Source organism: Squalius cephalus (assembly GCF_949319135.1).
Source record: "Squalius cephalus genome assembly, chromosome: 3".
NCBI classification, from domain to species: Eukaryota; Metazoa; Chordata; class Actinopteri; order Cypriniformes; family Leuciscidae; genus Squalius; species Squalius cephalus.
Window position 1 is genome coordinate 16,888,398 of NC_137124.1, and position 14,928 is coordinate 16,903,325.

The 14,928-nt window shown below is 36.6% G+C and overlaps 1 protein-coding gene across 3 annotated transcripts in view; it reads left to right on the top strand.

Annotated features, from left to right (window-relative positions):
* svep1 (sushi, von Willebrand factor type A, EGF and pentraxin domain containing 1) overlaps nt 1-14,928 on the top strand; it is a 75,642-nt gene that overhangs the window by 38,306 nt on the left and 22,408 nt on the right. For all 3 annotated transcript variants that reach the window (XM_079867416.1, XM_079867418.1, XM_079867417.1), the window contains exons 7-19: nt 347-541; nt 2,611-2,729; nt 2,825-2,954; nt 3,244-3,351; nt 6,224-6,355; nt 6,615-6,806; nt 6,994-7,115; nt 7,218-7,323; nt 8,297-8,494; nt 13,101-13,334; nt 13,559-13,720; nt 13,864-14,025; nt 14,162-14,323. In XM_079867416.1, the coding sequence (XP_079723542.1) occupies nt 347-541; nt 2,611-2,729; nt 2,825-2,954; nt 3,244-3,351; nt 6,224-6,355; nt 6,615-6,806; nt 6,994-7,115; nt 7,218-7,323; nt 8,297-8,494; nt 13,101-13,334; nt 13,559-13,720; nt 13,864-14,025; nt 14,162-14,323 (2,022 nt within the window). The remainder of the gene's footprint in view (nt 1-346; nt 542-2,610; nt 2,730-2,824; nt 2,955-3,243; nt 3,352-6,223; nt 6,356-6,614; nt 6,807-6,993; nt 7,116-7,217; nt 7,324-8,296; nt 8,495-13,100; nt 13,335-13,558; nt 13,721-13,863; nt 14,026-14,161; nt 14,324-14,928) is intronic.

Here is a 14,928-nt window from a genome sequence, read left to right on the forward strand (position 1 = left end):
CGTTTGAACTGATACTCCAGCCTTTTGCCCATTTGAGTTGTTTTCCTGTCTTCACTGTAATTGTTTTACTCTGTTTCTCTCTGTGCCTATCAATCTCTCTTGCTTTGGCAGTACAGGGTGATCCTGATGTCAGATTGAAAAAAAAAATTTTGTGCGAGTATGCGTGTGTTGAGGTTTTTTCCAAGAATGTCAAGCAGTGTGGTCAACAACCGCTCTTACATTTCCCTTTCTGGAGATATTTTTGCATGCTCTCTCTCATTCTCTTGCTCTCTCATTCTTTTGATTTATCTTTGTGGAAAATGTTTGTTCTTGTTTTACTGTGTCCCTCTTCTTTCTTTTTTCTAAGAGGTGCGCTGTCCTCCGATTGTTACTTTGAAGCATATTCATCTGTCGCCCCCTACTTGTGGGGAGAATGAGGTCAGGACAGGAACATCGTGTCAGTTAACCTGTCCCCGTAGTTATCGTCTCCTTGGTGACTCTGAAGTCAAATGTCTGCCTTCTGGAATCTGGAGTGACAATCTACATAAAGCAACCTGTACAGGTGATTTGTTTTCTGTTTGTGTTTATAAGGATGTGTATTGCATGACCCTGTCCATATACATGTATCCATGTGTCTGAAAAAACCCTCTTTGATCCTAAATTAGTTCTGTAATTTGATATTTTGCAATGGGACAGATGTGCTGCCAGTGAAGCCAGGTGCAATAAATTTGTTGCTGCAAAATATTTAAGATGATGAACAACAGACTAAGTGGACGATCATCAAAGAAAGTACACCAGTGTGTAAAACTAAAGGATTCCAAGATCATAAAACTCAAAAACTGCCCCTGCAAGCTGGAACTGAACAAAGCGTCAATTAGTTTTGGCTTTCACCCCTGAACCTCTATGATTTACTGATGAGAGGAGAGATTATGTTTGTGTATTTTTGTGAGCTTGTGGCTCATCAGTGTCTATAGAGATTAGTGCAGAACGGAAAAGACTGGGTGTTTTCGTCTGATCTAGGTTCTTTCTAGCGCTGACAAAAGATGAAGTATTTGTTTAGCTTGGAGGGTCAGCAGAGGCTGTGTGATTTATAAGCTCTTCTCCAACCTGGATGTGATAATAATTGACAGTTCAGTCAATAGCTCTCAACAGAGCAACACCAACAACTGCTCTTTGCTCATAGCCTCTACATGAATAGAGTCGAATTTGGAACGATGTTATGGTGAGGAAATTGTGACAGAACTTTCATTTTTTGTTCTTTTTTGGCCCAGTTACTGAAACAATGAAGTATTTGTTTTGCTTGGAGTGACAAAACACAGATAATGTGATTTAGTAAGTTCTACTCTGAGCTGCATGTGATAATGAAACACCTCTATATAAGTCGTGTCACTTCATCACCAACAACTTGTCAACATGAATCTAGAGTCACATTATCATCAAATGGATAGTTCACTCCAAAAATATATCTAAACACCCTTAAAGATCTTTCATTTTACTTAAAGGGGGAATTCTCCGCTGGCAAGATGAGCTTTTAATAAAACTTGGCTGTCTATGCAATAGAAACGTGAATTTTTTTATAATATAATACAAAAATGTGAAAGTTTGATCAGTGGCTGGTTTCATAAACTGCTTAGATTAGTATTAAAAGTTAGTCATCTAAATTTTTTCTTCAAAACTGGTTCTAACTTTTTAAAATCAGTTACATAAAAAGGTAGATCAGTCTAAGTACAACTCATGCCCCTTGGTAACTGCTAGTTAGTCAAACTTCTTAAGACACAGTCCTAACAAAGTGGCTAAGTTTACGCAACTGGCCCCTGTAGTTTTAACAAAAGCCCTGGAGCTGTCAAAAGTCATGCCAAAGTACTTTTCATGCCAAAGTAACATGTTTTGTGTTATCCGACAGACTTTGGCTGACAAATAAACAAGGATATCTAGGTGCAGATAACACGAACAAAGAGTACACTTTGTTCATTTACATATACTTCCAACATTGTATCAAAAGCTGGTTCAAACTCAGCAACTTATCCTTTTAAGAAGAAACATTTTTAAATGGATAGTTCACTTAAAAATAAAAACTGTCATAGTTTATTCACCCATTTCCAAACCTGTATGACCGACTTTCTTCTGCTGAACACAAAACAAGATACGTAGTTATGTAGACAAATGTTGGTAACCAAAACCTTTTGGTTACCATTGACTTTCATTCTATGGATGAACAAACAGAGGCATTTCTCAGAATATCTTCTTTTATGTTCCACAGAAGAAAATAAGTCACATAGGTTTGGATCAACATGAGGGTGAGTAAATGACAACAGACAGTGTGAACTATCCCTTTAAGATATCTAGACTTGTTTAAAACAATAAAGAAAAAAGTTTGTATTTCAATAACTAATGAAGAAAAAAATATCTTGCAGTTTAAAAGGACATATAGTAAGCGGTGAAGCTCCAAAAGGGATGAAATCTTTTTACATTACAGATGTTTTACATAGAGCATAAGATTAAATATGAGATGGCTGGAGGTAATGAGTCACATCATTGTCATGTTTACATCAGTAATTGAATCAGTAATTGGTAATGGAGTTGACGCTATGGAGACTTTTGAGCCTGAACTGATTTTCTCCTCTTTTGTAGATATAGAGCCTCCATGGATTCAGTGCCCTGGTGATGTCATAACAGAGACAGATGAACATCAGAGGTCAGCTAACATCAGTTTGAGTGCACCCATGCTGAAAGACAATTCTGGAGATGAGGTGAGTTTTGCATTAGCTTTATTTTCCCCCTTTCAAATTAAAAACACAGGTTTGTGCGTGTCGTTTTAAAATGAGGTCTTGCCTTTCTTTCCCAGGTTGTGGTGCAGGTGACCCCTGTTCTAAACCCCATGCAGCCTTTCCCTATAGGAACTGAGTTCATTACATACACAGCAACCGACCGCACAGGAAACAAGGCCAACTGCTCTTTCACTGTTACTGTAGTTGGTGAGGTTGGATTCCTTGTACAACTAATATTTATTGACATGGTCATATTAAAATGTAGTATTATTTTGTAAAAACAAAACTACAACATAATTAATATATGATTTACTATATTAAATTATTATTATGACTATTATTAACTATTTACTATAAATCTTGTTTTGTACAGTTCCTGTCTTGTAAAAAAAATGTGTATACATAGTAGAATTTACAGAATAGAAGCAAAAAACATTTGTTTTTGCTACATAAAAAAAAAAAAAAAAAGGTCTATAAAAAATCTTTGTTTCCTTAGATACGGAACCACCTTTGATTGACAGGTGTCGATCTCCACCCACTGTTAAGGCCTCTGGGAGAAAAACTGCAGTATACTGGGAAGAACCTCAGTTTTCAGACAACTCAGGTACATATAAATTCATTTATAAGAGAGTGGGAAAAGAGAGAAAAAGTGGAAAAAAAAATGACAACAAAGTAGGAGAAAGGGTACTCTTGAATATTAAGTCATATGTTAAGTATTAATATTAGGTCACACTAAAATAATTTAACATGATCTTTTACTGTTTTAACAAATATAGACAGCAAAAAGAGGAACAATGTCAATTGTTAGGCCACACTTATCATGTTTACAGTTTATTTTTGTGTTCAAATTAAATATTAAACGGGTTCAGGGAAAAAATGTAGGCCTTTTTGGAAAGACCTTGAATCTGAGCGTTTGTGCGTGAGAAAATGAATCTTCAGGGATTGATGTTTGGTAAAATCATCACAGAGAGGATTCTCTTCAGAACACCTGTGGAGGTTGAACAGGGTTGAATTAACTTTTACAGTAGCTACAGAGAATGGAAATGGTTTGATCTATGAACATTTTGAGAACTCTGGAATGAAATGTTTTCCTGCAAAAAGTATTTATTGATTTGGCTACATAAGCAGCGATAAGGATTGGAATCAGTCTTTTGGTCTCAGACAGGTGAAATGGCTTTAGTTTATACTCTTACTGCAAATCCAGTGAACAAAGAAAGAAATGAGGTATATGATATGGTGATTATGATGTATGGAGATTATTGGGATAAAACAAGATAAGAAAACCTAAGAGAAATAATTCATACACACAAAGGCATTTGTACAAATGCACAAGCCCTCCAAATACTGCAAGATAATTCATTTTGTTCTTAACCAGTTCAGACATGAATGCACACACACACTTTTCCAGAGAGAAGTTCCAGGGCTATTCCAAACTGTCTGACAAATGTCTGGGTCTGGCGGGTTTTGGAGGGAGTTTTGTCTGCACTAAATATAAACCAGCGTCAGGGTGTGGGCATGGAAAAACAAAACATGCTGACGTTGGGGCAGCGTGGTGTGACGTCGACAAGCAGCCTCAGTGTGGTCACAAAACCTTATTTTAGTGGATAAATGTATGAAGGTTTCATTATAGTTATGGGTACTGATATGTGCATGCAAATAAGTGTGAGTGTATGTTTGTTTCTTTGAGTGTTTGAAGTATATGATCCTTGAAAGACTCTATTGTCTGACCGCAGTGTAGCACCCTTAGTTCTATGTCATTAAACATTCTAGCAATTACTCTCCTCTGGCACCAAGGCCTGTTATTCCAAGGCCTCATGAGGAGCTGTACAGTAGCGTATCACCCTTTGTAGGACTTTGTGGTTGACCAAAGCGAGTCCTTGTGGAGCTCCACATTGCTCCCTGTGGTAAATGTCTGTGAAAGTACCTGTTACATCATTGGCTATTGCCAGATTGCACAACTAAGGCAATGTCTGCGATATTGCAAACAGATGCAGACATACAGTATATACGGGTCATTGACGGATAAGACTTTTTAATAGGCCAATTTTAAAATACCAAAAATATGGATATGTTTGGCCATTTTCTAAACATTTGGAATGTAGTGTACACATGCCTTTATAAAGAAAAGTAAAAAAATGGACATTTTAGTGTTTTTACACTTAAGTTAATAATACATAGCCTTAAAAAAGTCATCTGGGGCGACTGAAATATATCTCAAAATTCACATTTTTATGTATCATTAAGACTAGTTGAACTCATATCAGTAAGTAGATAAACTGATGAAGAAAGATAAACTTTAGTGCCCTTTCATTTTATGAAAACCATTATTTCACAAGTTTATTCTATAATATCAGAGTCTCCCTCATAATCCAGTTACAATACTGGATTTGTTGTAGGGGGCGTCACGTCATTGACCCATACACTACATTGCCAAAAGTATGTGGACACCCACTTCTAATTAACAGGTTTAGCTGTTCTAATTCCAGTGAAGATAAATCTTAATGTTAAATATTACTGTGACTTTCTAGAGAATTGTGTGCTTCCAAATTTTTTGCAATGGTTTGGGAAAGGCATTTATCTGCTCCAGCATGATGATGCCCCAGTGCACAAAGCAAAGTTCACAGAGAAACTGATTACTGAGTCTGGTGTTTAAGAACTTGTCTGGCCTGCACAAAGCCCAGAGCTGACCTCCACTGAACACCTTTGGGATGATTTGGACACCCTTGTGTCTGAATGGGAACAAACCCTGCTTCCATGTTCCAGCATCTAGCGGAAAGCCTTCCCAGAGGTCTGTAAGCTGTTATAGCTTCAAAGAGAGATACAGATGGTTTTGATATTAAATATACAAGGGCATGTTGATGTCCACTTACTTTTATATTAAAGGATATGTATTGTACACTACCATTCCAAACGTCTTGGGGTCAGTAAGATTTTTTACATTTTTTTTTAAAGAAGTTTCTTATGCTCACTAAGGCTGCATTTATTTGATCAAAAAGTACAGTGATACAGTGATGAAATATTATTACAATTTAAAATAACTTTTTTTCTATTTTAATATATTTTAAAATGCAATTTATTCCTGTGATGGCAAAGCTGATTTTCAGCATCATTACTTCATTCGTCAGTGTCACATGACCCTTCTAATATGCTGATTTTGTGGTTAAAAAACATTTATTATTATCAATGTTGCTTAATATTTTTTGTGGAAACCATGATACATGTTTTTCAGATATATCATTATATTCTTTGATTATTATAAAGTTCAAAAGAACGGCATTTATTTTAAATATATTTTTTGTACACCTCGACAGTATTTACTGTCACCTTTGATCAATTCAGCATCCTTGCTAAATAAAAGTATTAATTTCTTTTAAAAAAATCTTACTGACTCCAAACTTTTGAACTGTAGTGTATATAATAATGTGCTGCCTCCTTGTCTGTATTAAATTATTCATTTGTTTATTTTTCTTTCTCAGGAGCCTATCTGAATATCTCCAGTACTCACTCATCCGGTGATGTATTTCCTGTGGGAGAAACTTCAGTTTACTACATAGCCACTGACCCTTCCGGCAACAATCGAACTTGTGAGCTCATCATTACTGTACAAGGTATGTACAGGAAGGACTTTACATAAACTTTCTCATTGTTGACTAAGAAGTTCATTCCTCAAAGCATGCTACAGTCTATTATTCTAGTTTGTTTTTCATGCCAAGAGTTTTTTTAAAAAGAAAGTGTACTCTGCTATAATCTGTCTTTGGATCTGTCTAGCCAGTTAAGCTAAGTGCTGTGAAGTTTTCCAGATTACACTGTTCCTTATTTAAATAAACTAGTTAATTTACTGGCACTGAAGGATGTTTCTAACCTCAGGTTCAACCTGTGAGAAGCCATTTGTGCCAGTGAATGCAGATTTCTCATGTGCCAAGACGGAGGAAGGGATGAACTGCACTCTGATATGCAGACAGGGTTACAGTCTTGCCCAGGATGCTGTGCGCAGCTACTTTTGCGCCAATAATGGAATCTGGGAGCCGCCCCGCTCACCAGACAGACCTGATTGCTCCCGTGAGGATTGCTTCACTGTTACTCAACATTTGTCTTTCATTTTTGCTCTACTGTTCATAATTTCCTCTTTCCACACACAGATTCACACACATACTATCTTACACAGTGCACAAACAAATCTCTTGATTTCTATGCTTTGCTTTGAGTTTATTGTAAGCATTTTGCTCTATGTATCTCCTGTGTACAGTGAACAGAATTGCAAACAATGGCTTTAAGCCCTTTGAGATGCTGTTTAAAGCATCCCGCTGTGATGATATTGACTTGCTAAAGTCCTTCACGGGAGAGTTTTCAACTGTTCTTAAAGATATGGTGAGATCTGACACATAGACATGCACATATACTTTAGCCACATGACATTTTATCTTGTTTACCCTCATTGTTTTTTTTTTAACAATAATCATAATCCCACAGGTCCCTAACATCTGCGGTGGAGATGAGGTCTCCTGCAAACTGGAAATGGATTTACCTGGACAGTGCCTAGAGTATAACTACGACTATCCAAATGGATTTGCTATTGGTAAATAATGGCATGCTAATGTCAAATGATTTGATTCTTTTCGCCAGGCAATGTTGTTATTGTTAACTAAAACTATCAAAAATCTGTCATTTTGATAATTGAAATAAAGCTAAAATAAAATATAATATTAGATGAAAAACTTTCAACTTTAAAAACTTAAATGAAAATTAGAAATGTTGATTTGGAAACTACCTGAAATAAGTTCAAGTTGAAGAGTACTAAATAAATGACTAAAACTAAAACAAAAGCTAAATAAAAAATTTAGACAAAAAGAAAATTGACAGAAGCATGTAACAAAATTACTACAATTTAAACTAGAATGAAAACTGAAAATGTAAAAATAAAACCTAAATCAAAATATTTATACACACTAATAATAGTATATACATAATACTAAAATAAAAGTTGAATGAACCAAGTTTTGACTGATTGTTAAAGTGCTTCTTTATCCTCAAAAAGCACCTCAACGGGGGCAATTTCTACTCCTGGTGATAAATTGATCCATTGGTGAGCCAAAGAGCTGAGCCTGCAAGCCTTACAAGCTGAAATGGACACAATATTGCTTTGGTAATTTCTCAAAAGCTGTTAATTTAAAGTGAGTTCATCATTATAACTACAAATTTTTTCTGCTCGATGAAACAAAATTTTATTTCATATTTTGGGAATTGTCTGTAATGGTCACATGTTAGCAAGAAGTTATTTTAATATCTCTGATCCATGGAGCTTTAGTGTTTACATGCACAATCTTATGCTGATTATGCACCGATTAGCAAAAAATATGTAGAACGGTTTAATGAATTTTGTAAGATTTGTAAGATGATTTTAAACTGTTATCAGTATTTTGTTCCACATAATGTATAAACACTCTGTAGATTTATTTTTGTTAAGATTAAACTCTAAATCTTTCTTACATTTTTATATTATTTTGTTTTAGATTAAATTTGCCATATAATTGTTTTTTTCTTCTCCTTAGGTCCTGGAGGGTGGGGCAGTAATTGGGGCTCTCAGAATGGTCAGGACTATGCATATTTTGACACTGGTTTTGCTCCAGAGCACAACTTACAGCAAGATGGCTCATCACAGCATGGCTATCACATGAGGACCAAACGGCATCGGAAAATCACTGGCCCTACCAGAGAGCAGAAGATACAAATCTATTTCAACATCACAGGTAGAGAAATACCAACTTTTGGGCTAGTTAGGCCCTGTGTTGTTATTGCACCTGTTGATAATTAGGCTGCGTTTACACTGGCACAAAAAAATTTGATTTTTTTTTACTCGCATCTGACACAGATTAGAATTTGTTGCACACGTGGAAACACAAAAATCTGCACGAGATCCGTTTTTTTTCCGCATGCGTTCTGAGCCACTTCCAAATGTGGTTTTAAATCAGATACATATCCAATATCTGAACATCTGACCTATGTCTAAACATGACATGGGGCGACACGTTTGCCCACAAAGATAATAATGTCGCACTAAAACTCACACCTTTTTTTGAGGTGGAAACTTTATACAGTTGTGATCGAAGTTATTCAACCCCCATTGCAAAATCAGGTTAATTGGCAAAATGACTTTCAACTGTTTGAAATGAACAAATCAAGCAAAAGTAATTGAACTAGCTTAACAAAACAAATGTTTTAAGTGGTTTCCCCAAATTCAACTGAAAATGCAACTTTTAATGACTTCTGCAGTCTCAAAATTATGCAACCCCTTCATGGCAACCATCTTTAGTACTTAGTAGAACACCCTTTTGCTGTTATGACCTGCTGCAAACAAGATGTATTACCAGACACCAGCTTCTGGCAGCGTTTCTGAGGAATCTAAACCCATTCCTCATGAGCAATGGCCTTCATTTCAGTAATATTTTTGGGTTTGCATGCTGCAACCACCACCTTCAAATTCCACCAGAGATTTTCTGTGGCGTTCAAGTCAGGCGACTGTGATGGCCACTGTTCTGTTCAGTTCAGTTCAGTTCAGTTCATCTTTATTCGTTTCCCAAAGGCAATTTGGTTGCAGCATACAAGCATACACATAAAACAATGTCAAACACGCGTACATACACACCCAATAAATACCTTTATCTTGAGTTTAAAAACTTTACAGCTGAGGGGATAAATTAATTTTTGAACCGATTCATTTTACTAAGCGGAGTTCTGTACCGGCTACCAGAAGGGAGGAGATTGAACTCATAATACAAGGGGTGGAAATCGTCTAACAAAATGGTCTGGGCTTTACCCAAAACCTGTCTATGGTATAACTGGGCCATAGTCATCTGCTTCCTCCCAGTTATTTTATTTCCCTGATTTACAATCCCCTCAATCCGATTTTTATTTTTCACGTTCAGAGAATTGAACCAGCACAGCAAAGAAAAAGATAAAAGCGACTCAATATAGGATCTATAAAACATGCACATCAATGTTTTATCCACATTAAATGACCTTAGTTTCCGCAAACAATACAATCTTTGCTGCCCCCTCTTGCACAAAGCATCAGTATTTGCGGAAAAAAATCAATTTACAATCTAAAACAGTACCCAAATACTTGTACTGTTCAACACTCTGAATACCCGCTCCATTAATACTTATTTGCTTATCATTAATTGATTTCCCCCTCAATCTAAAATCAATAGTCATCTCTTTAGTTTTCAGAACATTAAGTTTTAAAAAAGCATTCTGACACCAAACAATAAACTCATCAACCACAGGACCATGCATAGAATCCTCCTCACTCAATAAACTAACAATTACAGAGTCATCAGCAAATTTTATGATATGCCTATTACAAAACCTGCTCTTACAATCATTAGTGTACAGAATGAATAATATGGGAGAGAGGACACAACCTTGAGCTGACCCAGTAGATGACACCAACCATTCAGAAAAACAGTCATTTACTTTGACTCTCTTTGTTCTCTGCACAAGGAAATCTAAAATCCAGCCTACCAAATAAAAATCCAACCCAAATACATTAACGAGTTTCTCAACTAAAATATGTGGCTGAATGGTGTTGAAGGCAGATGAAAAATCAATAAACAGCAATTTAACAAAAGTTTTTGGATTCTCTAAATGCTGAAATATTAGATGTAAGAGAGTTGCAACTGCATCCTCTACACCTCGTTTATCCCTGTACGCGAATTGAAGAGGATCTAGAGATCTCTCAGTCCTTTGCATAATTTCTCTCTTAACTAATTTTTCCAAATCTTTCATAATTAGGGATGTGAGCGCCACGGGTCTAAAATCATCTAATATCTGTGCATTCTATGTAGAATCTTCCAGGAATTATTTTGCAACCAAGCCTTGATGGAATTTGAGGTATACTTAATGATCTGCAGGTTTCCAGTGCCAGAGGATGCAAAGCAGCCCCAGAGCATCACAGAGCCACCGCCATGCTTAACTGTAGGCAGAGTGTTCTGCATATGCTTCATCGTTCTTTAATTATTGTTCAGTAATTAAATATTCTACTCAAGTAAAAGTACTACTACTTCAAGATAAAGTAAAATTACCAGTCTAAAAATCTACTCAAGTAAAAAGTAGCTAATTTAAAATGTAGTTACTTAAGTTACTGAGTTACTATTTTTACAGCGGGGGTGGGGTGGGGGAGTCTCCTGTGAAGGGCTGTGATGGTATGAGATTTTCATAGTATGCTAACGTCTCAGAAAATATTACGGTTTACGGTATTAATCTTTTTTTTTTATTAAATAAATAAACGGTATTATTAAATTATGGTTATTACTATTATCATCAGTTAAAATGAAAACAGGTTTTCTTTTATTATAACAAACTTAAAACCATTTGTTTGTTTTGTTTATTAAAATTTCAATAAAACATGTCTAATCAATTAAATTCAATAATTGATAATGAATTAGATTAGCAACTTATTTTTAACATTAATAATGTATTAATAAATAATGTAGTCCTGTGAAATGTATTTTATTCAGATAATGTTTCTTTTTATGATTTAATAAAAATATATTATCAAAAACACCGGGTATTATATACAGCAGTATTATTTTTTTAGCGCCGCAGCTCATTCACACAGTATGTAAATGTAAATTCCATTTTAATGACTGGATTCCGGGATTCCCTCTGCATCACGGAAATCATTCGGCCTTAAGTTATAAAAGAGACACACCTTTATCTGCACGGAGATATAATGTTCTATGTTTCCTCCTTTTGCAGCCACTTTGTGTCCACATTTTTCTGCAAATTGGATATCTATCATCGAGGACAACCACACGTTTTTCTACATCCAAAGTATTCCCATACTGGCCATGGTTCATAAGAATTTGACGGCGTTTCGCTTTGAGCTGGGTCTGCATCACCTTTTTTGCACGTTTGTTCTCCCGCCCTTCAATCAATGCAGTAGTTTCCGGAGCGCAATTTCTTCCCCCTTGTATTATTATTTATTTATTTATTTATTTATTTATTTTTACTCAGTAACAGATATGATTTAAAATGTAGCGAAGTACAATACTTCAAACAAAACGTACTTAAGTAAAATTACAGATTTTAAAAACTACTTAAAGTAGAAGTACACAAAAAAACACTAGTAAATAAAAAAAAACTAGTAAAAATGTACGTAACACTAGTAAATGTAATTCGTTACTTTCCACCTCCGCATACCGCTGATCGAAAGCTCTAGTTTTGTTTCATCGCTCCAAAGAACAGAATTCCAAAACTTCTGTGGCTTATTTACATGATTTTGAGCACTTTTCTTGTTTATTTTTGGACCATTCTTTTGACTTAGCCATATTTCTAACATGCAGTCAAACGGGACACTCAACAAACCTAGCGAGTTCAGTTATTTAATGTGTTCTAGCTCAAGCATACCTGGTGCAACTAATGAAGCCCTTGATTAGTTGCATCAGGTGTGCTTGAGACAACACCTGTTTTGCAGATTTTTGCTGTTGTGAGGGATTTTATTCAGGGGGTTGCATAATTTTGAGACTGCAGAAGTCATTAAAAGTTGCATTTTCAGTTGAATGTGAGGAAACCACTTGAAACATTTGTTGTGTTGAGCTATTTCAATTACTTTTGTTTGTGTTCATTCCAAACAGCTGAAAGTCTGTACATTTTGCCAATAAACCTGATTTGTAATGGGGGTTGAATAATTTAGATTACAACTGTATATAGGTAAGAAATTGTGCACACACAGAAACATTCAGAAGCATAGAAACTGGTTTTCAACCTCTGCCCAGTGAATTTTACAAATAAAACAACTTCGCTACTGAAAGCTACATTGTTTCTCAGCAACAGTGATAACTTTGCTAAATTGTAATTAAACACACATGCTTCATTATTACATAGAGACACTGTACAGACGCATGCAGGTAATACACACTATCTCTTTCTTTCTCTCTCTCTCTCTCTCTCTCTCTCTCTCTCTCTCTCTCTCTCTCTCTCTCTCTCTCTCTCTCTCTCGTTAATTCATTTGAATAGATGTAATCTTACTCACTTCAGAATTCTAGATCTAACAAGCCATAGATAAAATAACAACTGAAAATTACCATTATTTTCCGGTCTATATCCGTTCAGTCAGATTTTGCGCTGCTAACATCCATGACAGCTTTTAACTTCTCCATGTTGGCAAATAATCATGGTTCCACCCGATGTGAATTATATAAATAATTTTGGTACGACCATTCAGAACCCAAGGGACAAAAACATATGGTCAAAAGATCAGATCCTTGCATTAGGACTTGCAGTGTAAACGGAGCCTTAGTTTTACACCCAAATCAAGTTGCAACTTCTCCCAACACCATTCCTTTTTCCCAGCAAGCATCCCACTGCCCTTGTCGAGGAACGACTCAACGGAAATGGTCAATCAAAAACGTTTACTGAGGGCTCTTGAACTGCTGACCAATCGTCTTAAGCGGACACTGAGCAAGCAACCATTCTCTACCTTCCATGTGTCGTCAGAGATGATCGTAGCGGACCCCAAATCATTGGAAAGTAAAAAGGCTACACTGTACTGCCAGCCAGGGTCTGTTCTCAAAGGCAGGGTGTGTGGTGAGTTTGAAAATGAAATACACATTCAACAGTGCCCATCTGATATAGATTCAGTAGTGAAAAATATGACAAGCATTTAAAGCGTTTTTTATGTTAGGGTGAAGATCTGTGAACGTCTGGAAAACATTTTCGGCAAACTGATGCATTTTTTGTAAATTTGTCACAAATTGGCTGCAGTTTTACCACAACATTTTTTTGACCTCCCTGTTTGTTTTGACCCATAGTGCAATGCCCAGTAGGGACGTATTTCTCCCTGGAGTATGCTGAGTGTGAGAGCTGCTGGAGAGGGTCATATCAGGATGAGGAGGGGCAGATGGAGTGTAAGTCATGCCCAGATGGCTTCTCCACTCCTTACCTCCATTCACGCAGCCTGGCAGAGTGCAAAGGTAATCAGTCAGCAGTCTATATGTTTGTTCATAAATCTAATCACTCTATTCCATTCCAGCTGAAGGCTGCTTATAAACAGGATCTCTAAGTGTGTCTCCATCTTTGTATGTGTGCATACCTGCATGTGTGTGCATGTTTCCAGCACAGTGCCAGCCTGGCAGCTCGTCATTTAGCGGGTTGGAGACATGTGAGTCATGTCCTCTTGGCGAATTCCAGCCAGGTTTCGGCTCTCAGGTCTGTCTGTCCTGCCCTCCTACCACGACCACTGTCAATAGAGGGGCTCTGGATGTCAATGAGTGTGGTGGTGAGATGTAACAATTGAATAAATACCTATGAATTACTTTAACATACAAGACAAAAAAAAAAAAAAAAACTTATTTAGGGGAATAGTTCCATTTGCTTTCTGAATACATGGTTTCTCTTTCTCTCTGTCTTCCCAGTACCATGTTCCGGGGGTCATTTCTCTCGTACGGGTCTGGTTCCATGTTACCCATGTCCCAGAGATTATTATCAGCCTGAGGAGGGCCGTTCCTATTGCCTCTCCTGCCCCTTTTACGGTACTACCACGATAACAGGAGCCAAAGCCATCCAACAGTGCTCCAGTATGTATCTTTTCCTTATTTCCCTACACTAATGTTTATAGTCGGTGATTGACATGTGTGGTCGGTCTCTTATGCTCACTAAGTCTGCATTTATTTGATCAAAGCAGTGCTCGAAGTGGGTACTGTAGCGTACCTACCCTCACTTTTTCTTGCGTACCGACACTTCTCACATGTTGCCGGTACATTGGCCACCCCTGCCCCCGGAAAACGATGTAAACCGAGAGATTATTATAGGTAGACTTGGTTGGTTAGAGGTTTTTTTTTTCTTTTTTTTATCATAAAAAATGACACGCTTCACCTTTAATGTGTTATAAGGTGTTGCTTGTGTAAGACAATGGTGTGCAGAGGGTTTCTTCATTCACCAGTGGAATATATGGCTCATTTTCAGGCTTTGGGTAGGTGTGTGAACGATTTGCAATGAGAATCCAATGCACATAATGGAATCTGATTCTCTACACGCAGGGAAAAAGTGCATCAATGTGGAAAAGATGAGGATGATGAATGCCTTTGGAAAATGTTTTCCAGTTTTGACAGCAGAAATTCTCCTCTTTCACATCTTTTTTTTATGTCTGTGTTGTGCTTATTCTGTCTGTTTCATTTTCTCA